The 27438-nt window shown below is 44.7% G+C and overlaps 2 protein-coding genes across 2 annotated transcripts in view; one reads left to right on the top strand and one right to left on the bottom strand.

The window, feature by feature from the left end:
• Nucleotides 1-4687: 4687 nt before the first annotated feature.
• Nucleotides 4688-15336, top strand: LOC308147723 (midkine-B-like). The gene is made up of 5 exons (XM_080520038.1): nt 4688-4764; nt 10715-10791; nt 11704-11871; nt 12338-12499; nt 14916-15336. Exons 2-5 carry the CDS (start codon nt 10716-10718, stop codon nt 14942-14944), a joined length of 435 nt encoding a protein of 144 aa, XP_080376164.1. The 5' UTR covers nt 4688-4764; nt 10715; the 3' UTR covers nt 14945-15336.
• An 11294-nt stretch (nt 15337-26630) lies between these two features.
• Nucleotides 26631-27438, bottom strand: part of chrm4a (cholinergic receptor, muscarinic 4a) — a gene marked incomplete at both ends in the record, with an annotated part of 28550 nt that continues 27742 nt past the window's right edge. Inside the window, one exon of the mRNA XM_080520195.1 lies at nt 26631-26876. Within this exon, the coding sequence (XP_080376321.1) occupies nt 26631-26876 (246 nt within the window). The remainder of the gene's footprint in view (nt 26877-27438) is intronic.

Genomic DNA, 27438 nt, shown 5'->3' on the forward strand with positions numbered 1-27438 from the left:
TTGGAGAATGACTCTTGGATGTTTTGTTTGAGAGGTGAAACTTTACCTGGTCGGACCTTTCTGTCGCCCCCTGGCTGCCTGGAGACACAAAGTGTAAAATAAAATGTGTGTCGTGTGACTTCACGTGGCAGAACTTTAGCTCATGGGGTAAGACGATGTGTGACAGTGTGAGGCAACGCTGGTTCCAGAGTGAGTGGCTCTGCTGCTTGTCTTTTATTTATTTTTTTGCCTCGTTTGTGGCGAATGTAAGGATAAATGGAACCCGAGCAGAATGTCCAGTGTGGCTGGTTGGCTCAGTGAGGAGGACCAGTGCCTTGCATGTGGGAGACCTGGGTTCAAGTCCCAGTGAGGGTGAAACTCCAAGCAGACATAAAAGTTCCCGCAGGTGAGAAAGAGAGTTATATTAACTCTAAATTCAACTTATATGAAAATTTTCAATAAAAGCCCCGGACCGGACAACTCCTAATCTCCCTACTCTTCTTTTATTAGTCCCTCTTTCTTCCACCTTGACATTCCTACGGATTCTTTTTAGACTATTTTAGACTCCGCCTCTTCTTAATTATCAGTCCCTCCCTCAAGATTGAGTGTCCTTAACTTATACGATCTAAAGGGGACCTACCCCGCCTCTCCTCAACACTTGATTTTGATGTCAAGGCTCTCTGTTCTCCTGACGGTTCCCTGACCAGGATTTGAACCTTGTCTAGTTGGTACCTAAGCACTCCACGTGCGAAGGTTTATCATGTGAGCTGTCCGGCCACCTGGGATCCTGCAGTCGTTCTCACCTTTATACTCACTGCTTCTACTGAAACACTCAAGCAATAAGTTAAAGAGACACAAGCCCTTGAGGAGGAATTGAACCCACGTCTGCTGCAACAAGAGCAGCTTTGTTCCTCACTGAGCTAAAGACCCTGAAGTCAAGTCTTGGACTCCTTCACCTTTATACTGACATGTATTGAAAACTGTTCTACAAAGAGACGAGAAGAATGAATTAAGTACAAGTTCCAATGTCAGATTCCACTTAATACACACTTTAATGGAGAAAGAAACACATAACATATAGAAGTAAGGTCTCCACTGACCAGGACTAGAACCACCAACCTTCTACTCCAATGACAGTGGTTCTTCTCACTGAGCTAAACAACTTGGAGGTCTGGACCTCGACGGTTCAGCCTTTGTGCTCAAGGGTTGAAGAAACAAGACCAAACACCTTGGTGTGGAAGACTTCACCTTAACACACCTCACCTCCCCACACCTCACCTCACCACCGCCACACCTCACCCCACCCCACCTCACCACACCTCACCACACCTCACCTCACCTTCCCCCCCACACCCCACCTCACCTCACCACCCCCTTCACCCCACCCCACCTCAGGTGAGGGGGGGGGGGCTGAGGTGGTGATGAGGTGGGGTGTGGGGGTGGTGAGGTGGGGTGTGGGGGGGGAGGTGAGGGGGTGATGAGGTGTGGTGAGGTGGGGTGAAGCGAGGTGGGGTGAGGTGGGGTGCGTTAAGGTGAAGTCTTCCACACCAAGGTGTTTGGGCTTGTTTCTTCAACCCTTGAGCACAAAGGCTGAACCGTCGAGGTCCAGACCTCCAAGTTGTTTAGCTCAGTGAGAAGAACCACTGTCATTGGAGTAGAAGGTTGGTGGTTCTAGTCCTGGTCAGTGGAGACCTTACTTCTATATGTTATGTGTTTCTTTCTCCATTAAAGTGTGTATTAAGTGGAATCTGACATTGGAACTTGTACTTAATTCATTCTTCTCGTCTCTTTGTAGAACAGTTTTCAATACATGTCAGTATAAAGGTGAAGGAGTCCAAGACTTGACTTCAGGGTCTTTAGCTCAGTGAGGAACAAAGCTGCTCTTGTTGCAGCAGACGTGGGTTCAATTCCTCCTCAAGGGCTTGTGTCTCTTTAACTTATTGCTTGAGTGTTTCAGTAGAAGCAGTGAGTATAAAGGTGAGAACGACTGCAGGATCCCAGGTGGCCGGACAGCTCACATGATAAACCTTCGCACGTGGAGTGCTTAGGTACCAACTAGACAAGGTTCAAATCCTGGTCAGGGAACCGTCAGGAGAACAGAGAGCCTTGACATCAAAATCAAGTGTTGAGGAGAGGCGGGGTAGGTCCCCTTTAGATCGTATAAGTTAAGGACACTCAATCTTGAGGGAGGGACTGATAATTAAGAAGAGGCGGAGTCTAAAATAGTCTAAAAAGAATCCGTAGGAATGTCAAGGTGGAAGAAAGAGGGACTAATAAAAGAAGAGTAGGGAGATTAGGAGTTGTCCGGTCCGGGGCTTTTATTGAAAATTTTCATATAAGTTGAATTTAGAGTTAATATAACTCTCTTTCTCACCTGCGGGAACTTTTATGTCTCCTTGGAGTTTCACCCTCACTGGGACTTGAACCCAGGTCTCCCACATGCAAGGCACTCGTCCTCCTCACTGAGCCAACCAGCCACACTGGACATTCTGCTCGGGTTCCATTTATCCTTACATTCGCCACAAACGAGGCAAAAAAAAAAAAAAGCAAAGACAGAAGCTGAAGAGGAAGCAGGAGAAGCAGAACACATGGTGGTGCAGTGGTTCAGTCTGTCAGACACACTTTGGTGCTGCAGACTGACGGAGGTTCAAGTCCTCCTCACACCAGTTCACTTCACTAGAGGGGTTCAGACTACAAGCTGAGGTCAGGAGGGTCAGGTTGGGGGGGGCAGGGTGGGAAAGTCTTCTGGGGGGGTAGGGAGGGAGGAGAGAGGGAGGGAGGCAGGCAGGTGGAGAAGGAGGGGTGGAGGGGGAAGGGCTGGCAAAACACTTCGGTGGGTGTGGCGGTTCCCGTCCAGCCCTTCCCCAGGGAGGACAGAGGGTTATGCTGAACAAAGTTATGAAATTTTTTTATAAAATTAACCCCCAAAAAGTGCAGCTCTTCAGTGGGTGTGGTCATGAACTGCAGTCTTCTGTCTTGACTCCTCCCACTGTTCCACTCGCCCTCTGGAGGGAAGTGGAACAGTGGGAGGAGTCAAGACAGAAGACTGCAGTTCATCACCACATGTTCCACTCTGGAGGAAGGCTGGACGTTGTTTGCTGCTCCACCGTCACACCACGCTTTGGTGCTGCAGACTGACGGAGGTTCAAGTCCTCCTCACACCAGTTCACTTAAACACAGTTCTGATTAAGGCCACTAAAAGACAAAAAAAAAAAAATCCATGTTTTAATTACAGCGGTATGTAGTTTGTTTTTAAGTTACTGATGAACCTAAAGGTGTTGCTTCATTCAAAACAAGTTCTGGTAGAAAACAGTTCAGACGTTGGACAGAGAGACGTGGTAGTAAAGCCGTCACCTCGTGTTCTTCTGCCCATTACACCTTCCTCAGGTGTGGAACTGATCAGAGACGCCAGGAAACCACTGGAGGGACTGAAACTGGAGAGAAAAGGAGAAGTGAACAAAACGACTTGTGATCAAATCTTCATATCCAGGGTGAACAGTCCTGGTCCTGGAGGGCCGCCGCCACCTGATCAGCTGGTTATTGATGGTGATGACATCATCATCACATGAACTGTGTTAATATAAAAATCAGATAAAAAGAGGTTTACCTGCAGGACGACAGCAGGATGGTTCACGTCTGTGAGAGAAACAAACAAAGAGGCTCCATTCATTCATTCATTCCTGTGAATCTCTTTTCATTTTCCCACTGACGAGTTCGTTTCTCCTGAATAATTGAAGCTTCAGTTCTGGGCTTATTTTCACAGCTTTGATCAGGAGTGTGACACACTGCCAACTGCTCTTATGCTCATTTACAAAGCTTAATCAGACTGTATTATCTCCTGTGTGGCGAGGAAACTTGTTGTGAAGCCCCCCCCCCATGAAGAATCTCACCTCCTCTTCTGCTTTGCGTTTCCATTCGGTCGCTCAGAGTCAACAGTTTATCAGCAACGTTCTTATTTTCATCTGAATCTGTAAATTTCACTGAAGCTTCTCTGATCCATCAAAACTGTGATTTTCTCTTCCTTTGGTCTCCCCCGATGTACATCAGCTTCAAATTATCAGAGCAAGATGAAAGCAGACACGAATTGATTCAGTCTTGTCTGATAAGACGAGGCGATCAAAGAAACAACAAAAGCTGGAAAGGGATTCTCCCCGATGGGCTTTTATCAGCCGCTGACGTGCAGCCGCACAAAGAAAGAAAGTGAAAAGTAAAGTTGGAAACGTGAAGTGTTCTCTTCCACACGGCGACGGGAAGAAGAACCACGACCTCCGTCCGTCCTGAGGGGACCACGGAGGTCCGGCACCAGAAAGGTCTGATCTAATAAACAAATATCACCATTTCCAAAATCTTCCTCTCGTCTTGGTGTGGCGGGACGGCGGCACGCTGAAACTTCAACAAGTTACACTTCCTATTCATGTTTTTGTCTCCACACTGCCACCTGCTGGGACTCGGAGGTCTGAAGAATTCCACCCTCTAGTGGCCATAATGGTTATGACAGTGACAGAGGGGAACATCATCATGTCCTATAATGTGGAAAAAACCGTGTGTTTGGGGGGGGGGGGGGGGGGGGGGGGGGGGGCGGCGCTGGGGTGAATGGGGCTAATGCAACCAGAATGAACTGGTTTGGGGAACAAAGGCAGGGGGGATGTGGGGGAGGTGCATGAGTGCCCGGGGTGGGAGGGGGGGTTGAGGTGGGGACACACACACACACACACACACGCACACACACACACAAACAGAAGAAGACACACAGACTCAACTTTTCCACGACTGACGGCTGAACAAGTAAGTGTCGTCTCTGTTGTTCTCAACGCGAAGGAAAACTTTTTGTAAAACGATTCGGTTCTTTCAACCAGTAAAAATACGAGTTAAGTTTTATAAAGTTTTCGTTGGACTTTAGTCAAAACAGACAAGTTCATTGAGCTTCAATGGAAAAGTGTACATTTATAAAACAGTGCATTTATACTTAATCAAATGTATTTAAAGTCATTAAACTGACTAAAATCTTTACTTCTATCTGGAAAAGAACCTGGACGTGTTCCTATAATGTCACGCTGCTGCTGCTCAGCGCTGAAAAGCTCAGAAATATGACTGATTAGCTCAATATAGGTTAAAATACATTCATCCAAACTGTTATAATGGTGATTAAATACACTTTGCCTGCACTTCACTGTAAATAAAAACATGAATACAAAGAGTAACTATAACTGTAAATCCACTAATACCTGTAACGTCACTACATGTACAATATTTCTAGTGGCAACTATGAGGCGATACTTTATTACAACTGTAACTCCTACAATACAACTACTTATAACCGTTTAGCTTTAAAAATAACTATTTAACTGTAACAACATAGTGGAAGTGAAAATGAACTTTAAGTAGAGGAACAGGAGGATGATGAAGATGAAGGGTGTGGAGGATGAAGAGGAGGTGAAGAAGATCCAGAACCATAAATCCTGAGTCAGATAATGTGATTGTCTGACAAACAGCAGCTCTCAGATCCTCTCTGCTCCTCCTTTCTCTCCCTCTCTGCTCCTCCTTTCTCTCCCTCTCTGCTCCTCCTTTCTCTCCCTCTCTGCTCCTCCTTTCTCTCCCTCTCTGCTCCTCCTTTCTCTTCCTCTCTGCTCCTCCTTTCTCTCCCTCTCTGCTCCTCCTTTCTCTCCCTCTCTGCTCCTCCTTTCTCTTCCTCTCCGCTCCTCCTTTCTCTCCCTCTCCGCTCCTCCTTTCTCTTCCTCTCCGCTCCTCCTTTCTCTCCCTCTCCGCTCCTCCTTTCTCTCCCTCTCCGCTCCTCCTTTCTCTTCCTCTCTGCTCCTCCTTTCTCTCCCTCTCTGCTCCTCCTTTCTCTCCCTCTCTGCTCCTCCTTTCTCTCCCTCTCTGCTCCTCCTTTCTCTCCCTCTCCGCTCCTCCTTTCTCTTCCTCTCCGCTCCTCCTTTCTCTCCCTCTCCGCTCCTCCTTTCTCTCCCTCTCCGCTCCTCCTTTCTCTTCCTCTCTGCTCCTCCTTTCTCTCCCTCTCTGCTCCTCCTTTCTCTCCCTCTCTGCTCCTCCTTTCTCTTCCTCTCTGCTCCTCCCTTCTCTTTCTCTTCCTCTCCGCTCCTCCTTTCTCTTTCTCTTCCTCTCCGCTCCTCCTTTCTCTTTCTCTTCCTCTCCGCTCCTCCTTTCTCTCCCTCTCCGCTCCTCCTTTCTCTCCCTCTCCGCTCCTCCTTTCTCTCCCTCTCCGCTCCTCCTTTCTCTCCCTCTCCGCTCCTCCTTTCTCTTCCTCTCCGCTCCTCCTTTCTCTTCCTCTCCGCTCCTCCTTTCTCTCCCTCTCCGCTCCTCCTTTCTCTCCCTCTCTGCTCCTCCTTTCTCTTCCTCTCTGCTCCTCCTTTCTCTTCCTCTCTGCTCCTCCTTTCTCTTCCTCTCTGCTCCTCCTTTCTCTTCCTCTCTGCTCCTCCTTTCTCTCCCTCTCTGCTCCTCCTTTCTCTCCCTCTCTGCTCCTCCTTTCTCTTCCTCTCCGCTCCTCCTTTCTCTTCCTCTCCGCTCCTCCTTTCTCTCCCTCTCTGCTCCTCCTTTCTCTCCCTCTCTGCTCCTCCTTTCTCTTCCTCTCTGCTCCTCCTTTCTCTTCCTCTCTGCTCCTCCTTTCTCTTCCTCTCTGCTCCTCCTTTCTCTTCCTCTCTGCTCCTCCTTTCTCTCCCTCTCTGCTCCTCCTTTCTCTCCCTCTCTGCTCCTCCTTTCTCTTCCTCTCTGCTCCTCCTTTCTCTTCCTCTCTGCTCCTCCTTTCTCTCCCTCTCTGCTCCTCCTTTCTCTTCCTCTCTGCTCCTCCTTTCTCTTCCTCTCTGCATTAATTAATGTTGAAGACTTGTTTTCCTGTAAACACTGAGCTTAGATTAAAGCACCGGAAAGTCTGGGTTATGGTTGGAGTTAAATCCCCCCCCCCCCCCCCCCCCCCCTCCACTCCTCCACCCCCCACTGAGGTGATGGGAAATGTGTGTATCAAAGACAAGAGCAGAGGACAACAGAGTGCTAGCAGATGTGACGATTAAAGATTATTAGTTTGGAGATTCTGCTGAGGAGGAGAGGAGAGGAGAGGAGAGGAGAGGAGACATGCAGCACTAAGAAAAAAGTCCATAACTGATAATCTTCCTCCTCTAACAACAGATTATAGAGCATCTTCATCCCCCTCAGCCAGTGGCTGCTCTGTTCAGTGTTCCTCGACTGGGTCGCCATGACGACAGTTCCAAACACACCGAGGGGCCCCGAAGCTTTGCCTGCGCCGAGGTTGTCAAATAAATTTGCACACGTTAAAGAAAACCATAAAAGACGCTGGAGCTAGGCAGATTTGAGAAAGTGTTGGCGGGAGTGGGGAGGGAGAGGGGGGGCCTTGGGGGGGGCGTCTCAGCGTTTGGCCTCAGTGTTTTGTTGTGTCAGATGGGGGGGGGGGGGGGGGGGGACTTCAAGTCAAAGGGTTCTGCAGGAATTAGTCACGGCCAGTGGGGCAAACGTCACACCACTGTCGTCACTCACCTTCCTGGTGGGAACTTTTAGAGAATACTCTAACAACAAAAGACACTTGGCTTGAGGATTTCTGCTCCGGCGCTTCGCGTCCTGGACGTCTTTAGAGCCGGAGAACAATGTAGACGAGAGCATTGATGGTGGAAGAACTCCTGAAGGGCCGAACGTCCTCTCTTCTACTTTATTTAACTTCAATACGGCGCCAAACCTGCACGTTTATCCTTGACTCGGCACTAATTTCTCACAGTAACTGCAAAGACTCTGGACAGTGGTTGTTTATGTTTCATCCACACGACGAGAAAAACAATCTATTTTCTCCTCAGCCGTCTCCAAAAAAAACCTCCGTCCCTCGTCACCATGGACTGGGCTCAACACGAAGCTTCAGGACATGGAGGACACATCACAGGCCTTTAGGGGCGCTGTGACTCACCAAACACACCGTAAACATAGAAGAAGACAGAGCACATAGAACACATCAGGCATGTTTTCTAAAACAGGCCTGATGTGGACGACAGGCCAGAAACATCTGGTTTCCTGGTGTGGACAGGCTCTTAGTTATTTGCCTCCATTACAGATTTAATGAGTCGTCAACACTCTGATAAATCTAAAAGACACGCAGGACGCTGAGTCATTGTTGGGCTTCGGCTAATTGAAGGACACGTTTGCAGACTTAATTAAAAAAAAAAACACCAAACTGTCAGTGAAGTTGTGAATAACGAGGTCTATTTAACACTTTAGTGCCGTTAAAATTACGTCTCATCATATCTAAGACATGAATGTTTCCCCGTTGTGTGGAGAAATGCAGCATAATGAGCGTTTGGCAGAATATTACCTGACCTGCTTTAGTCAAATGCTGCTTTAGGAACACAAATCAGCTCTAAACTCTGAGGACGGGAGGCAAACGCTCCGTCCCCTCGGCTTCAGGCTCCCGTCGTGTCGCTTCACATTGAGTCTCCAGCTCCCAAACTAAATTACAGTTTGGTCATTTACCCCCGGGGGGGCAGCTTCTGCTGCCCAGTTAATCCAGCTCATCTACAACTAGTTAGATTTCCCTTTTCGATGTTGACAAAAAATAGCAGCAGGTAAAACGCTATTTAACATCATTTTACACGATTGAATGGGAGAAATGACAGCTTTTATCTGGTGCTGCTGATAAACAGGAGCATTTTCAACCAGAGCAGTCCTGGTGGACACGGTCCGGTGTGTCGCCGCCCCGGTGGCCGGGGGTATTTGGCGTGTCATTAGAAGCAGAGTGAAGCGAAGGTGTTCAGGCTGTCAGTCACTCTGGTTCCAGGTCACAGTGAAGCCACGCGGACCGCTTTCCACTCGCCCGCCTCTCACAAGCCCTAATTGCATCTCACACATACACATCAAATCCATATTCAGCAGCTGCAAAACAGCTTCTGCTCGGGTCCAATAATTCGCTCCCGGTTTATACTTGACCGGCTGCGAGCAGCGAGAGAGAGAGAGAGAGAGAGAGAGAGCAAGAGAGCGACCGCGAGAGAGCGCGAGAAAAGAAAAGAAGAAGCACGTGGCAGAAAAATTGCCGTGGTCTTCAGTGTGCGTCTGTGTTCCGGTTCAATGAGCCTCAGTGACTCTGATAAGAACCCGTCTGCTCAGGCAAAACTTAAAGGGGGGGGGGCTGCCGATCACACAGTGATCCTCCACCTTCACATCAACACTCAGTCTGATGAGGTCGACGCAGGATTTACTCGCCGCCACCGTCGACTTTAAACCCTACATTTGTGCGTTCTCACTTCCCGCCGCCGAAACAGCAGAACGAGGAGGATTCGGTGTGGTGGAAGTAACTCCCCATCAGCGCCACATCTTCCCCCTGCCTGCTCTCGTGCTCAGTGGAAAGTCAGAGAATGGTTTGGGGACTGATTTTACTGTTTCTCTCCTCCTTTCTGCTGCGTCTCCTGGCAGATGGACCTCTGGGCAATGACTGAGACAATCAGAGCAGAGAGGACGAGTCCACCGCCGGGACGCTCTCCCTCCGCTTCCTGCCTCCTCGTGTCACAAGACAAATGTTTAAAATGCGCCTCAGATGATCTTTCTTTACATATTTTGTGTTTACGTGTCAGATATATCATGAAAAAAGCTCCACTTTGACTTCATATTAGATATTATGGTACTACTGTAGAGATCAACATGCTGGAGGAGCTTCCTCACCACTTATTAACCTTTGACCTTCACCACACTCGACACCTCCGACCCTCACCGGGAGTCTTAATTGTTTCAGGAGCCGATGGACTGTTAATTCGCTCCATTGGTCATTTAATAAGCCATTTTCTTTTTTTTTAATATTGTGGTTAAAGCTTCTCATCTACCTTCTAATCAGCCTCCTCCTCCTCTATTTAATGTTTACGGCGTTAAACAGGAGAGTGTCTGGCTGCTGGAGTCGATCCTGGAGAGGCTGGCAGGCTTCCCTCCCGGGGCGCTCTTCCCTCGCAGTCCCTGGACAGGTTATTAGTGCAGCAGTTGCATAATTGCCGCCTGGTTGGCGTGTGAAACTTTGGCGCCGCCACGCTCCGCTGGCTTTGCCTCGGCTGCACAACGCCGTCGTTGGAAGAGAAAGAAAAATTCCTCCCGGTCTTTAATCTATTTCAGTGATTTGCTTTACTTTTCCACTGCTTCTTTCACAATTGAACACGAGGTTTGAAACAACGTGAGCTTTATCAACCTTCATCAACACGAGAGACGTTTCTACAAACTCCCTGCCAGACGAATTCGCCCGGAGCCACTTCTCAACGCCTCCAAACTTTTATCGCAACAAATCCATTTGCTGTATTTACAATAAACAATTACTGAACTCTTTCGGCGATGAGAAGTAACGTAGCTGCTGCTGAACTTGGGGGCAGCGGTTCGCCCTGCAGCCTCACGTGGATTCTGGGGGAAACTTGCGCCCTGCTGCACGAGGTGAAGTCCGTATTTAAAGTGGGTTGTATTCCCAGCACGCGGTTTAAACCGAATCTTTCTGCGGCTTCCTGTCGCCCCGTCTTCCTACACGCCTCACATTCCTCGTAGCCGCCGTGATTTCTGGTCTTTGGGTTTGTAAACCCTGTAAGTGGCGGTTCTGTGTCTCCTGCCGGGTCGTTATGAGGCTCCGAGAGCAGCAGATAATGATTCCACATGAAATAACCTCTGCCTGCGGGTCAACACTTAATGGCTCACTGGCTGTGGTGTATGTGGACTTTTCCCACGCTGACTGTTTTTTTTAAATTTATTTTTTATTTTTTAACAGGATGAAGCTGCTGCTGCTGCTCGCTGCTCTGCTCAGCTTTAGCGTCAGCGCTGAGGCTGCAGGGAAGAACAAGAAAGGTGAGATTCTCCACGGAAAGCTTTGATTTTAACACGCTTTTACAATTCAGGTCCCTCAAATGACAGAACGTGGCTCTCAAGACGCCACCACAGGTCAAATTTAACCCCCAGAACTATAGAGGTTACTGAGAAATTCATCACTGTCACCACGTCCTTGCACAATATTTGAAGATTCTTCTTTATTTGTGAACATAACTGGATGTTTTTCTATTAAATATCAATGTAATCTTTCAAAAGAATTGAACATATTTCAAGTCTTACATAATGAAAATGGAAAAACTTGATTTGTAGGTGTCCTTCACGACATTTTCACACAAATGTATGAAGGGGATTTTTTTTTTGCGCATTAAATTGATAAAACGGCCAAAACTATTGGAAGCAGTCAAGACCAGAGCGTCTGATGATAAAACCAAGACTCTCAGAGGCCGAGACCAGAAAGTTCTTGAACATTACTGCAGTACTAAAGCGACTGATACGGCCGAAATAGATCAAATGGCCAAAAGAGGTAAAACGGCTCCAACAGCTGAACAGATTCAAACGGCTCCAGATGTTTAGGAGAAGATTTACAGTGAAAATATGAGTTTCAGCAGTGGGATTGGAGGCATCGGTGTATTTCTGGTTCCAACATGAGCAGATGAAGAGTTCAGTATTGTTTTCACTCTCCTTTATCTGTTCGTATCACTTCACTGACAGCAGAGGTGGAGGAACGCGCCACATTTTCTTACACCCGAGTTTCAAATAACCAAAGCGAAATGAGCCGCAGTTTTAATTGCCCTGCTCTCAGCTGCCGCATAATGACTTTAATATGTTTGATTCAGACTAACAGTTCACTTCAGACCTCCGTCAGGACCGTGTGGATTTGTTTACGTCTGAAATATCCACTTGGCAAATCATTTTTTCCCCTGTCCTCAGAGAAAAACAAACCCTCGCCGTCTGGGTCAGAATGCGCCGACTGGCGCTATGGCAACTGTGTCCCTAGCAACGGGGACTGTGGCGCCGGCTTCAGGGAGGGGTCATGCGACCAGCAGACCAAGAAGATGAAATGTAAAGTGCCGTGCAACTGGAAAAAAGACTTTGGAGGTAAATCACACGTTTACGTCTCCAGAAGACCTTCCATTGACTTGCTTTCCTTTCTTTGACTTCAGACTCTAAATTGATTTTTTCGCCACGACAAGGCTCTGACCTTGTCCCGATGCAAAGAGGTTTGGGCTTTTTATGCAAAAATAAAGAAACCGGTGAATTGAAAGCACAGTTGAGACTAAAGTTTTGACTGAAAGTATCCAGCAAGTGGAATAGAAGAGGACCTTGCACCATTGAGGTGAACCAAATGTAATTGGATTCTTAAAAGAGGAAGATATTTAACAGGTAAGGTGTGAAATATGCTGACAGCTCACCTCCACTGCATATTAGAAATTTGTGATGTGTCTGCTTTTACCGCCTGAAGTCCTCATTAGAGTTCCCGCTCTGCAAATGAAGATTGAGCGAGAGCTGAAGCCAACGTGTTCTGCTATCCTGCACCTGTCCCTCATTCATCCCTCCTTTTCAGCCGACTGCAAGTATCGCTTCGGCAACTGGGGGGAGTGCGACCCAAGCTCCGGCTCCAGGACCCGGAGCGGCACGCTGAAGAAAGCTCTGTACAACGCAGAGTGCCAGCAGACCATTTCTGTCTCCAAGCCGTGTCCGGGGAAAACCAAGACCAAAAACAAAGGTGAGGGTGAAGCGGAAGACTTCCATTGGTCCCAGCAGCTCGTCTCCCACCGTTTCCATTCGTGATCGAAGAATCTTGAATTTCTTCTCATGTACCTTTTACATATAAAAGGATTTTTTTCCCCACTAATTCCTCTAATAACTGCTAATATTTACATCTAATTTGGTTTAGTTTAATTTTGCCATGAAGTTTGAAACCTTGATCATCATGATGGATGTATTTATTCCAGATGTTTCTACAACATATCATCGTATCGGCAATAGAGAAAGAGTCAGTCTCACCTCACCTGTCGCCTCCTGCCCGTCTTCATAGTGGACGACGCTCTCGCTCTTCATTTTCTTCATCTGACACAAAACATGAGGCAACGTGCAAAATTTATAAATCTGACCACTACTTTAATCATAATCAATAGGTTCTAGGCTGGAATTAAAAGGCTTTCTTTAACATTAAAAGCCATGAAATACACTTCTACTGTTGAAAAAACTTTTATCATGCTTTCTAAAAACGTTAGATATAATTAATGATCTACCGACAGTTAGACATATTTAACTATGAATAAATGTATACAGTGGCTATTAAGTGTAATTAAATATGTGAATGTAATATGGTACATTCCAGCTTACCTGTCTGGTTGTTTGGTTCTCCAGCAGCAGTTACAAGAACTTGTTCTCAGTCTTCTTACTTTGCTCTCGACGACTCTGTATTTTTCAACAGATTGACAGTTATTATAATCTCAGCTGCACTGATCACCACATTAAAATGATCCTCATTTAAAACACAATTTCTATAAAGCCTGAAAATAAGAGCACCTCACTTATTCCAATATTTCTCATCCCTTGTCTTCTTTTCAGACATGTACAGTAACTATGGGAAGGTGAATGTGAATATTGTTAAAGTCTTAAATTTGTTTAACTCGACAGAACTTTTTTACTTAACTTTTAATGGGTTTATATAAACCAGCTTGTTTTGTTTATTTGGAGCTCATTAAAGTGATCAGCGCCACCTGGTGGTGAGTTTAATAAAACTGCTCCTACCGCTGGAAATGCGTCTTCTGACGTCCTGACAGGGAAACGAGAGTAACTGTGGCGAGCCTAACCGAGTTAACTTTGAGCTAATAGCGACTAGCCTAACCAAGATAGTTGTGAGCTAATAGCGACTAGCCTAACCGAGTTAACTGTGAGCTAATAGCGGCTGGGCTAACGGAGCTAATAGCGGCTGGGCTAACGGAGCTAACTGGTCGCTCCAGCCGGAAAGAAACACACTGTCAAAAAAACAATCAAATAAACAAAAGTTAACAAAAAATTAACAGGATAAAAAATGAACACGATAAAAAATAAAAATAACAGGACAATCAACATAATAATCACGGTAAATAAACACGTTGACACGCTCACCTTTCCGAGTGCACCTCTTTTTACCTTCCCCGGAGTCGACCGGAAGTAACCCTGTGCAGCCATACCCCCCCCTCCAAAAAAAAAAAAATATTTCAATAAAATAAAAGAATAAAACCCAACACAATAACTTAAATATATAAATAGTTCTTTTTTTAGCTGCGCGGTGAAGCAGTGTATATGTCTCTCGACTCACAGCAAGATACTGAAACTTACACTGTATTCACTATTAACTTAACTTCTAAAAAGTCACAAATAAGTCAGAGTTTAGAAACTTTCATTCTCTGAAAGTAAAATAATTTTAATGGGAGGAAAACGACCTTTTCTCTATATGAAACACATAACTCACCCACCTCCATATTATTGTCATAATTTAACTGTCATCATTTAAAACACAGAGTGCTAGAGACTGTCAAACTTTAAAATATTAACCCTTCAATCAGTGATGTCATTTCTACACGCCAACAGCTGCTGCCATTCAGCAGGATGAATCTTCTTTCAGTAGTCAAAGCACGTCATTGTTTTGAGCTATTATCAATCAATCAATCTTTTCATACAAAGAAATGCAGCAGCGTTGAAGCCATGTTTAAAACAGAGACTCTCCCTTCGCCCACAGAGGTACGGTTCTACTTCTCAAGAGAAAAAAACACCATAGCATAACATTTTTTAATGGAAAAAAATACCACAGCAGGTGAGACACACAACAGCCAAAAAAGTAAATCAACATTGATTCATTAATTTTTTACAAAAAAAGACAAACTTTCAACCAATTTTCAACCAATTTGGTTTGATTTGGACTGAAAACAACTTCAGTTAACAAGAATTTCTTTTAGAAATTTCCAAAATATTTTGAGTCATATTAAGAAAAAAGTTATTTGAGGATAAAGTAATTGTATCAAGGGTCATTTCTACTGCTGTCAAATGTGGAAATGGATCAATTTGGACCAAAAGAATCAACGTGAAGGTGAATGAAACAGCCGAAGGGTTGAATTCTGTGATTTTACTCACATTTGGATGTCTTCCAGGAAAGAAGAAAAAAGGTAAGGGCAACTAGAAGCCGGGTCCCAGGAGGATCTCCAGGGCTGGACGAGTGCACATCTGTGAACATCTGGTGGCCCCGACACTCCCGCGTCTGCAGCTGACTTCCACGCAGGACCCCGACAGTGTCCCCCCACTGGCAGAGAGGACCGGCGTGGACACCTGGACGTCCATTAAATGTGCAAATATGCAGTGCATACATCTAGATTTTGACTTTTTCTGTGCTTCTTTTCTTTTATATGACACTTGTTTGAGATGCTTTGCCGTTCACCGCAGTGAAGTCACAGACGACCCCATGCACATTAACCACAACATTGCACACATGCATATCCAATGCCTCCATGCCTCATGAATTAATCATTTCTAAATATTTTACTGAATTAAATAAAACGACTAATAACTGTGTAATTAACGAGCAGCTGTTTTTTTTTCTTCTTTTTTGCTGCATTTCTCTTTCTTCATTCTTAACAACCTGCTCCTCCCAATCTAGGTCAGCTCTCATGTTCTGATCTCTGTGCTCCATTTCATTGGACTCGGCGCCGGAGTAAAGGATGAGAGTAGTTTCTCCGCGTGTTGCCATGGTTACGGCGTGACGTTGGCATCGAGGTAGCGTGTGGGAGGAGCTTGGCTGGGCAGCATCATGCCGCTTCCAGGAGGCAGAAGACGCCACATGACATTAAGTTTACAAGAAATTATCAATGAATGATATTTTTAATCTACCGGCACTCACATCCCAACATTCAAAGCACCAGATTACAGATTAGTGTCACTCATTTTTAAATTATAATATAAGAGGAAAGAAACACCGACCTGGAGGACACACTTTGATAATCAAGGTTAAAACCCTCATGTGGCGTTTTATTGTCGAGTCGACATTGTTTAGAATAGAATTGAAAGAACTTTATTAATCTCACGGGGATTAACAAAGTCTTAAGTAAAGTTTGAAAAGTCTCCACAACGACGTGACACAGAAAACGTGATTTTTTTTGGTTCGAATAAAACTTCACTTACCTGCAATTAGCACTGGTAATACTGTTTAATACATAAATACATAAATACATACATACATACATGAAGTTGAAACAGCAATGAATACATTAATGAATAAATGTTTTAATAAATAAATAAATACATACAAGAGCAGCAACAGCCGTCAATTAATGAATGAATACATGAATGTAATTTACATTCAAACACAACAGCAGTTGAAATGAGGAAATGAATGTATACAGAAATAAGTAAACCAAATAAAAGATCAAATAGAACAGCAGCTGCCACAGCTGTAACTCGTTAAAGTATTTTGTTTGTCAAATAAAACCGCAGTTGAAACTGGTATGAATAAATGAATGAAAGAATGAATACATAAAGCAATAAAGCAGCAGCTGCAAGAGCAATGAATGAATGAATGAAGGAACCGAACAAATAAAGAAATAATACACAGAAGAATGAAAATTACTATTAAAACATAATGATAATTTACATTAAAAACTGATTTAATGTGACAAAACAAACCATCTGAGAAGTTTTAACACCGAGTGTTTATTTGCAACACAGTTTTGTATGAACACGAGTTGTTCTGGATACATCTTCAGTACATTTCAGTTAAAAAGGAAAAGCCACAGCGTGTCGTGTCGTCCGCCTCTCCTCAAACACTGTTCTGAACATGAAAAAGTAGGAAGAGAAAGTACAAACAGCAAGAAAGCGTTTTACAGACGAGAACATCACCCACAAGCCGCCACTGGAAACCAAAGTCAACGCTCTTATTTTGATAGGGAATCAACCGCGACCGAAGCTCTTTGGACATTTATTTACAGGGATATTTTACTGACATTTAAGCTGCATCTACTTCAGTATCAATAAGAGTTTTATGTGGTAATTCAAGTTTTTATGGCTGATTGATAAACGATAGTTATGTTTCCCAACTGCAATTAAATCACGTCGTGTACATACTGACTTTAACAAACTAGAGTGGTGTGCTTGCTTTTTTTTTAAAGTGTATCTTTGGTTTAAATTTGTAGTGGACGACCGTGTTGTGGGTGTTTTCGTTGAAATGGATGAAGCATACGACCAGCGGCAGTGAAATCCCCTGATGGCCAGGTCTCCGGCTCTCGGCCTCACCGCTGAATAAAACCTGCTGCTTGTTTGTGTGGAATAATGTGAGGCAGAAAGAGTCTGGGCGGACAACATATCCTTGTTTCCTGACTGCTTGGTGACGAAAACTGAAATAGATATTTTTCTCCCATTTAAAAAGTACATTCCTCCCTCTGTGTATGTACATTGTGGTCAACTAGGTTGTCCAGTGTTGCAGCACCACCGTTAACTATCTTCTCTCTCACCCCGTAGACACATGGTGAGAGAATTTCAAGCACACGAGTGGCGTTACTTCACCGTTGTACCTTCAGGGGGAAAGATTTAGTGTCAAACGTCCATTTGGTCGCGTCCTGACTGGAATCCTGTGGCGGCTGAGTTGCAGATTCAAAGCGTTTACATTACATATACAGATAAAATAAAAGAAACATTACATTAGGCGTTTCTTTTACTTGACCTCTTATATTACAGCATCTCTTAATATAGGCTAGAATTCTTTATATACATATATATATTTAAAAAATGAATGTATCCTTTTCTCTTTTTCTTCTGAAACTTTTTTTTAAAGCAGGATTTTGGACAAAAATAGGAGTACAATTCACAATGCTTTTAGCTCACTAGAAAGTACATGCTCTGTACACTGGGGAGTAAACGTCTCGTATACTTTGAGAGAACACAAGGACCACGTCTCCTTTCTTTGGAATGACTCAGTGTGTGATGACTGAAGCGAGAATATCCAGAAGAGTTGTGTATTTACAGCGATGCGCTTTCAATCGACATTTGTACAAACAGTGGTGTGTTTCAATCTAGTGGCTAGATTATATCTCTGCATCACGCGTTACATCGACGAGTATAGATTCAGATATACAGACAGTGTTTTACAGTGAAGAAGAGTTGGGCGAGCCTTCAGCTCCGAGGACTGGAGACGAGACGCAATAATGTCGTTCACGTTTGATCCGAATAGGGAAAATAGTGGGCGTGTGAAGCTGCTGGTTACAGGATGAAACCCGTCACCACAACGCGTCGATTAAATCTTAATTGAGTTTTGCCTCTTTGCACAAGCGGTGGGAAAATAATGCATCACTTTTAAGGCAAAAATACACTTTTAAAACTTATTTTTACTGTTTCAACGATGTAAAAAAAAAAACAATCAAAGTGGATATTTAAAAATTTAAGAGTTCTGAAAATAAAATCATATTTCTATGGAAAATTATGACATTAAATCCAATCAGATAATGAGAATAAAGCAACATTTTTCCTATGTTGAGAATAAATATGCAAATTGAGTTGAACTGATGAGATTCAGTCATTAAATCAGTCACAGTATTAAAAATGGAGGCATTAAAGCAAAGGAAAAGCGCCGTATTGTCAACATGGTTTCAGTCGCAGTGTGTTTCCTGGGTGTGGCCCAGCCGGAGCGTTTTCCAACCCGATGTGCTCCTGCAGGAGACTGTTGGACGCGTCAGCGGCGCCGCGCAGAGCGCAGACATCTGCACATCCAAGGACAGCGACCTTTCCTGGAGGGGTGATTTTACCTCGGGATGGAGGAGGGAGCTTCGGCCGGCTCGCTGGCCCGCGGTGCCTCTTGCTTTTACACCCGTGTTCCCTGCTGGTCCTCCTACGCCAAGCTGCTAAAACCCTCGGCAGCGGCGTCACTCCTGTCCTCAAGACATTTCTGACTCTGCTCTCGACCTGCTTCTCGTTCGGAACGTTTGGAGGACGGAATGAGAAGGAGGTGCAGACTTTGTGGGAGACGCTGAGGCACGGATTCAAACAGACGCAAGAACAAAGCTCAGCCTCCTAAGAACAAAACGTAACAGAAGAATGAATGCAAAACCTGTTGATTCAGTCACTCGACTGTGATTCGAGTCACTCTACATTGTTTCAAAAGGCCTTTAAATCTAATTTTAATGGATTTAATCAATATTAATACAACTAAATCAGTCCGATTCCTGACTTACACTTTAGTTATTTGAAATCGACTGACATAATCCCTTGAGTAGTATATTTGTATATATAAGATATACACCCAAATTGGAATATTTCTAATCCAGCAGTATGAGACAGCAGTCTTGTAATACCAATAAGTACCACAGGGTACTAGAGGAACAAATCAGAGTCGGGCCGGGGCCCTTTAACCCCAAATAATAGAGCTCATCATAACATCCTTTTACATCATGGTGGGGGCGGAGCTTAAAGCTTCAGCACCACGGAGAGCGACTCTGTCATTCTGACGTCCATCAAACAGACATGAAGTATCAGAACCCAAGAGAAGAACAGAGACACGAGGCTGCTGGTGAGAAAACCAGACAGTCAGAGCAGTTCAGCACCACGGACAGCGACACGTCATGTTGACAGCCTCTTCAACTCATTCAACCAATGAGAGCTGCTGGTCTGTATCAATAGTTATAATGTTTAGTCAAACTGGACCAGCAGCCACATAGTCACCAACAAATACTTTCTATATGAAGTACTACAGACCTACTCACCACTTTATGAAGTACTACAGTCCTACTCACCACTATTTGAAGGCCATACGACGAGCCTTTCGTATGAGATGCTCTGAATGTCCACTTTCTTTGCTCTCTCGTTCTCTATGGACAACATGACCAGTCCACTGCGTCCCTCCTGTCCCACTGAGCTCCTCAAGTGGTATTTAATGAGTTTTAACTTGGCGAATGAGGCTCAGACGTTGCTACGGTGACGGGAAGAGTCAAAAATAAAAGGAAGGGCGGTGCAAACCTCAAGGAGCGTTTCTGCCTGATCCGCAACGGACTTTTGCTTTGGTATCTGAGACTCAGCAGATCGATAAAGTTCAGTTTGATCTGTTTATTAAATGTATGAATTTAATATTTGAACAGGGACGGTGAAAAGGTTCAGTGGAGGCGGAGGGTGACGATCAGGATTTACAGCCATAACGTATAAATATACTAAACTATATCCCATCTTTATAATAATAAAATAAGCAATATAAAATCTATAATTTCTTTCTTTCACATGTGAGCCATGGTAAATGGCTCACATGCCTCCCAGCCCCTCCTGAAGCTCCGCCCCTGCCACTGGGTGGTGTAGATCTATATGGTCGTGAGCTGAATACCGGGACAACTACAAAAAAAAACTTGAGGGCAGACTGGATGCCACCGACTGGAAAAAAACTGATACTACATCAGGGATCATTTCGAGGAAAACTTGGACTAAATGTTCTCTGAATGGTTCAGGTTTTTATTGACGTATTAACGGTGGTTTGAGGTCCAAATCACTGCAGAGGCAGTCGGTGACGTTTAAAGGAGCTTTTCCTCAAAACGTAACGCTTTGTCGGAAACATCCACGCTTCCATACAGACCTCAAAACAAAAGTCAAAAATCCCAGCAACACCGATGAAAAGCTGCCGAGCGCTTCAGGAGAAAAAACGACTGATGAAATCCCAGAGAGTACAAAAGCTCTTTTCGCTGCCCTGCCCACGAGCAAGACTTCCAGGCAGACGTACACAGTGGCGCGCCAATCGATGGCGGGCCGCGGAGCGCTCTCTGGAAGTGGGAGGCAATTTGTCCAACCGCAATAGAAGTGGAAGAACTTCAGTCGCCGTTGCAGGAGCGAGCGAAACGCCCACAGCCTCACAAGTCTCCCTTCTCTCTCTCCGGGGTCAGACTGGCCTGATCTCCTCAGATCCACCGGCGCCGGCGTGGAAAAACTCACGAATACGCTGGAGTGGAGGGCGAAGCGTTCGGCTGAATGAGCGAGTGAATGAACTGCGGTCGTTACGGCTCCAAAACGATCGACGCCAGGAACAAATGCTGACATTTCATTCTGTGCCGACTTCTTAAATTTGAGATTCAGAAAGTTTGAGGAGGAGTTTTAGAACTTTGCCGTCCAGAGGGAAAGAACAAAACAAGCTGCTGTGTTGTTCTGCTCGTTCCCCGATGATTGAGGACTTCAGCTTGAATCCCTCTTAAACAATACGGTAAATATTTGCCTCTCCCTGCCGACAAACAGCCCACTTCTCTAATCTGAGGCCATTAAGATGGATGGAGCTCCTCATAAACAACACACCCAGCCAAGCTTTCACTCTTTCACTCACTCAAGCAGCAAGTCCAATTTCCCCCCCGACGCTGCTGTCTTCCACTTATTCTTCACATCTTGTCAATTAAATATGTCAGCAGGCCGAGCGGAGATCCTTTCTGCCAATCACAGCTACACGGCCGCCGATTCGCCCGCTCGTACAGTTCCTGAATAATAAAGCCTCGACTTTCTCCTCCGTCATCTCTGCCCACTCACTCCTTCTCTCCTCGGCGGGCCGCTGGAGAGCGGCGGATCTCCACAGAGGCTTCAGTCTCATTGTCGAAGCACAAAAAGGCTTTTCAGAAAAATATAGTCGCAAACTACACGTTAAAAAAAAAATCTGAAGTGGAAACGGGACTGAAAAGTGCCTTTAAAGAGAAAAATGTGAAAGAAACAGAGGGAGTGGATTAGTAGATGTGAGCAGGGAAACATTTATTCCTATCGGCAGCATTAAATGATGAAGAATAGAGAAAAGTGCTGAATAAAGACGCTGGTTCAGTCACATGGAGATTCATTAGGACTAATGAGCAGCCGTTAAAAACACAACGTCAGCACATCGAATCTCCAGGCGGTCGCCATCATTCAGGACTGTAAATACACAATAATCAGTGTAATTACAGGAAGTAAACACCAGCCATCATGTCTAATCTATCTTTCTTAAATTTGGTTTAATTACATTTTTATTCCATCTTGATTATTTTTCTGCAGAATTCACCAGTTTGTTATTTTATTTGCACATTTTTCAGTGTATTTAATTAAATTCTACTTTCAGTGTTCTAGCCTGAAGGTCACGCTGTCAGGGGGAGTTTGTTAAAAACACCCAGAATGCAACAGCTCTAGGAGAAGTTGTTTTTAAATTTTGGGACATTTCTCTGTGCTTTGCAAAATAAGGTTTCATTAACTTTTGTCATTTTTCATAGTAATTATTTGGTTTATTTGCAGAACTATAGACATTTTACTTGCTCTGAGACTCAACAAATTTTTGTTTATGATGGCTCTATATTACCAGTCCGGTCTGCTCAATATATTGTTTTATGAGTTTTTTATTGTTTTTGACACAATCAAGCATTTTAAGCCCTTTTAGCCTCGTTTGCAGTTTTTGTTTTTTTTATTTGTAGTTTGCTTCCCTATCAAATGAGTTAAAAAGTTGCTTTTGACATAACTTGTGTCGATGAAAAGAAGCGTTGTGTCCTCGCGCTCTTCTCACACTCCAAACTAAAGTCGGCCCAATTTGCCAAAACTTAGCGTGGCAATTAAAAACCCAGCGAGCTAAATACAGAGCGGGAAACGAGAGCGGCGACTGGAAACAGAAATACAGCAGGGGAGCGGAGTGAATGAATTACCGGAACCTTTTGAAACGTTCCTGCTGGGCCTCCAGAGTTTCTCACCAACAACAACAATTCCCATCTTCCAAAAAAAAAAAAGAAAAAGGAAAATGTTTACACTCTGAATCCCGGCGTTATGGATGTCTCCTCATTCTGGCACGCCAGGATCCAAATGAATGGCTGCTTATCGAGCCCTGCAGCCGCCTGATAAGGAGCCATTCATTTGGATCAGGTGTGCTGGAGGAGGAACACAGGAAAGACGTGGACGCTCTGGTCGCCGGCAGCCGAAGACTGAAGTCGCGTCGTGTTGTGTGTGAGGTCGTCTCCATCAGGGCTGAGTGACAGCGCAGGAAAGAGACGGCCGACCTCTGGTCGCCGACACAGAACGGAAGGTAAACAAGTCAAAATATGTCCATCTTTCTCCCCGTCTTAATGTCCTCCGATGCCGCCGAGGGCAGACGCAATGCCGCCATACTGAGGGTTCAGCTCCAGAGGACTGAGAAATAACGGAAAGTCATCAACAAACCATGAAGTGACAGTGATTCAGTCAAACATCTCGTCTGTCCTGATGGAATAATGGCTCTGGATCACCTTTTCATCATCGCTTGCTTCCATTTAATGAATTAAAGCACAACATTTCTCTTTAACCTAAACCGATTCAAGGACTTTTGCTACTTATTAAATTTCAACAAGGTAGAAAAATCATCCTTAAATTAAAAAAAATCCGGGGATTATTTATTATATCCGACTGATTTTTCACAGAATTTCCTCAAAACGTCTTGTTACCAGGTTCTAAAAACAGAAAACAACACATCACAGCGTTAGCACCATCAGCGCCATCAGATCGCAATAATGAGTCAGAACGAGTGTAAACGACGCAGAATTATTTAACATTATGGCGTCGTTCTATTTCTTTGGACGAGCTTAGAGTGAGAAATGACGCTAATTTGTCTCACATGTCAAATGTAGAAGTTTAATCTCCAGTCGCAGTGCACAATGTTAGGATTATTACTTATTTCTATCTGGTCGACGTGTTTCAGCTCCTCACGGCACGTATATACGAGTTGAATCAGTACCCAGAGGGTTTCTTTAACATAAATATCTGTATTTTAACTAAAGTAAACAATATACTTTTGCTGCCTTCTTGGTTTTTGCTGAACTTTGTGGTGAAACAGACAAATATGCGTTGGACTTTAGGCACTTTGGAGAAAGTGTGAAGGGAAACAGCGTCCAGCTATCGTTACTGTGCACTTTTATTATTTATTTGGGACTGATTTTGTGAAGACACTCCGTTGCTCACAGGCTGTACCAAGGAGCATCGGAGATACTGATTTGATGTGTGATTTTCCACATTTTTTATGTGTGAATGAATTAAAAAAGAACATTGAAAACAATTATCTTAGTTAAATCATATTAATCTACGGAGGTAAAACGTCTGGAAGACTTTGTGAGTGGCTTGGGTTGAAAGTTTCACTCACTTCTCAGGCCGATGACATCATCATTTCCTCTCTTCTTCCCTCGGCACTGCGAGCAACAGCCGCTTGACAAGGTCTTGATGAGTCCCTGAGCCAAAGCTAAGCTGAGAACGTCACGTTATAAGCAGACGGGAACGCGACCCGAGTCCTGCTGAGCCGCCCAGGATTTCCTGCACTTCGGCTCAGACGTTTCACTTCTCAGCTTTTGCAACGGACGGAGCGCAAATCCTCGTCGGACAGGAATAAAGTCATAAAGCAAGTCATGACCTCACACTCTCACCTCAGGAAGGAGAAAAGGCAGAATGACTGTTGGACTCATTTTCTGTTACGGAATATCCAAAATGCAGAAGTTCTCAGGGTCCACAGGGAAAATCTGGACAATTTCTATCGAGATCAGTGATGATTCAGCACTATTTCAGAGGTTTTTAAGACCTGCACTTGCGCTAGCTGATTGAGTTGCAGTACCACTTTGTACCACAAGATGGTGTTATGAGACAGTGAAGTGTCTTGTTTGTCCTGGAGCTGTCAACAGGTCTTAAAAACTAAATCTATAAAATGCAGCAAAGGCTGAAACTCCTGATCTTCCAGCAGATAATAGTTTCAAAGGAAATCAAACAAATGAATCAACAAGACGAGAAGACGAGCTTCCATGATGTCAAAATTATTTAAAAAAAACGTATGCAAAAGCAGATTTATCCACTTGCTTCCTTCGTATATATGACGATACCGTGGCTGTGGGACTCCAGAGGAAAGCCACTTTCGCTTCAGCATTAATTTGAAACAGTTTTTTGGGTTTAAGGTTTATCTACTAATTCAAGTCACACCAACATCTCGTCAATACGTGTTGCAACTGGTAAATCAAATCCTGGCTTGAGACGCAGAGCAGTGCACTGCATTAACTCACCACCGCACAAAACACCAAGTGGCATTATCAGAAGAAAGTCCTTCCTTCACTGTGAGATTTCAGTGTGAAATTGTCATTTTTCAACCAATTACTATGTTTGCAACTTGTCAGTAATTGTGTTTCTCACGGCGCTTGCTGCCTGAGCATTAGCGGAGAATGTGGGATTTCTGGGTGTCTCCATTCTATCGTGTCCTACTTTCCTTCTTCGCGCTCATCATCGCTTTCCCTAATTCCCTTTTCCCCCATTCCCCATTCATCCCAGTCCCTTCTTCTCTGTGTCGAATGTTTTTTCCCTCCTCCTGAACATCTATGCGAGCTGCATTCCCGCCTCCCCTCACCTCTTCTATTTTTCATCCCGCCCTCCGCGCTCGGTGCTCCCTCTTCCATATGCATGTTGTTTAAGCGCGGCGTATTGAAATCAGCTGTGAAACAGGTGTGACTTGTGGAGAGATTGAGCGGCTGAGGCGAGCTTTAATCCCTCCGTATGTCTGTTTTGATGGATTTAGTGACGTTTTCAGAGTGCTCCAGGAAGGGGAATTAGCATTAGCAGGATTCCTTTAAAAAGTACCGAGGGGATTTTCCAAACTGGTCCCCGGGAAAACAATTTCTGACAAATACAAATAGGATCTTCAAACTAAACCTCACTTTTTACAGTTGTGAAGCAACTAGAGGACTTTTGTTTCCGGTGATTGATTCTGGTTCTTACAGAAAATGACTGTAAATTTTGCCTCGGCAGTTTTACAAGATGCTGTCTTCATTTCTTAGTTTTTCTGTCTGCTCTAATATGCTAAGCTCCTACACCCTCCAACAAATTCTATTATTAATAATCTAGCCAAGCAGGAGCCTTCCAATTCTGCAGTACCATTTTGTACCACCAGAAGGCGTAACGAGCCCCTTCAAATTAATTTCAGAGGCAAAAATAAAGGATAAAACAAGGCACTGACAGAACTGACACACATATATATAAGTAGAAATAGACATATATAAGAAGACTTTCCACTGATTGCCAATTTGGGCTGATGTAGCAGCATGGTGGCCATCTTGAATGAGGATTCCTCAGGAAGGAGGATTTTACACAAGTAAACATAACGATAGTTTTCACGTTGTTTGGTTTGTTCCTGGACGTCAGTTCAGAATGAAATGAGACATTTTTTCACTGGATCATGACTGAATGTCCAGAGAGAAATTAACTGACTATTTTAATGGTGTAAAGACCTTCATCCTCAATAGAAAGGAATCCTCGATGATTGGGATTCATGGCGGCGCCTCAACTTACAGTTGTTCATGTCTCCTGAAAATTTCCCACTGAGAGCAAACAGCCAGAACAACTATTGAATCTCACGAACCAAACCTTTGAGGTTTCAAGCTCTAAAAAAAGACTAATAGCTGCTCATCCTTTCACGTCTTAATGAGGCGAACCTCCCATGAGTGCCGCTGTCTGATTGTCTCTTATAGCTCCTATACGTCTCCTCCGGCTCCCTCCTCCTGTTCTCTCTCTTCATTCACTGGGAGAACTCTCATCCCAGTGGGGGAAAAACTCGTCAAGAGAACTCAACCACTGACCTTCTAATTTCCTGTCAGAACAGGCCATCCCAGGAAAACCACCCCGTCAGGAACCGTCTGGCTCCATCAAACCAGTTTATGAAAGCGTTTACAGTCTGTGAGCTTTGTTCCATCAGGGGACGCCGAATCGCAGATTGTCGGAGACAGTGTGTGTGTGTGTGTGTGTGTCCGTGTGTGTGATTAAACTTGTCTTCGTCCTCCAGTCACCTCCCAACATCTGTGACCCGTCCCGGAGGCGGTGTGCCTCCACCCCCTCCTCCGTCCCTCCCTGGATCTCCTCCACCCACCTCATCTGGTGCCGATGTTCTTGTACTGGCACAGCAGCAGGTTCTTGAACGTCTTCTTGAAGGTGGCGTTGCACAGCGCGTAGCACGCCGGGTTGATGGTGGAGTTGACGTAGCACAGCCAGTAGCCGATGGCCCACACCGTGTCGGGGACGCAGGAGTGGCAGAAGGTGGAGATCAGCACCATCACGTTGTACGGCGTCCAGGTAATGATGAAGGCCAGCAGGATGGCGAAGATCGTCTTGGTCACCTGCGCAGACACGGCGAGGGAAAACGGGAAAATCTGCCGTCAGCCGCTCCCGTGGAAATCAATATGCTCACAATTAAGTTTGGCCTGACGTAGAAGATCAATAAGAGTGAACTTTATGTGCTTGTGTTCATAACAAGGTGGTGGAGGAGAGAAAACTCCAGCATAGTATCACTCAAGTAATCCAGTAAGCCTGCTTTATTTTCCATTAAGTCGCCTGTCGTCGTCGTTCCTGTCCTCGTCTTTCACATTTATTAGTGTAACTGTAGCTTTTGCTCACCGTCTGTCAGCAACTATCAAACCGGAGGTTCAGCTCTACACCTTTTTTTTTCTAAAATAAAACGTGAAGCGTGTCCAATCTGATCTAACAGATTAATTCTGTTGATGTGAAAGTGGAAGCCTTTGTGTTCAGTCAGAGTGGGCGACTCCACTGAGCGCTTCCACCAATCAGAGAGCTTCACGCCTATGAGGCTTTTGCCAGAATCTCAGACTTCTCTTCCTGTTCCTGTGGTTGGGCGGCGGCGAGGTGGCAGGAAACCCGAGCCGCCATGGCGGGAAAAACGCC

This window comes from Blennius ocellaris (assembly GCF_963422515.1).
Source record: "Blennius ocellaris genome assembly, chromosome: 24".
NCBI lineage: Eukaryota > Metazoa > Chordata > Actinopteri > Blenniiformes > Blenniidae > Blennius > Blennius ocellaris.

What these genes read in the sequence shown, in the direction of transcription:
- LOC308147723 (XM_080520038.1), top strand. Translation starts at nt 10,716, where the DNA reads ATGAAGCTGCTGCTGCTGCTCGCTGCTCTGCTCAGCTTTAGCGTCAGC. An exon ending in TGCAGGGAAGAACAAGAAAG is followed by an intron (nt 10,792 to 11,703) that starts GTGAGATTCTCC and finishes CCCTGTCCTCAG; the next exon opens with AGAAAAACAAACCCTCGCCG. An exon ending in AACCAAGACCAAAAACAAAG is followed by an intron (nt 12,500 to 14,915) that starts GTGAGGGTGAAG and finishes GATGTCTTCCAG; the next exon opens with GAAAGAAGAAAAAAGGTAAG.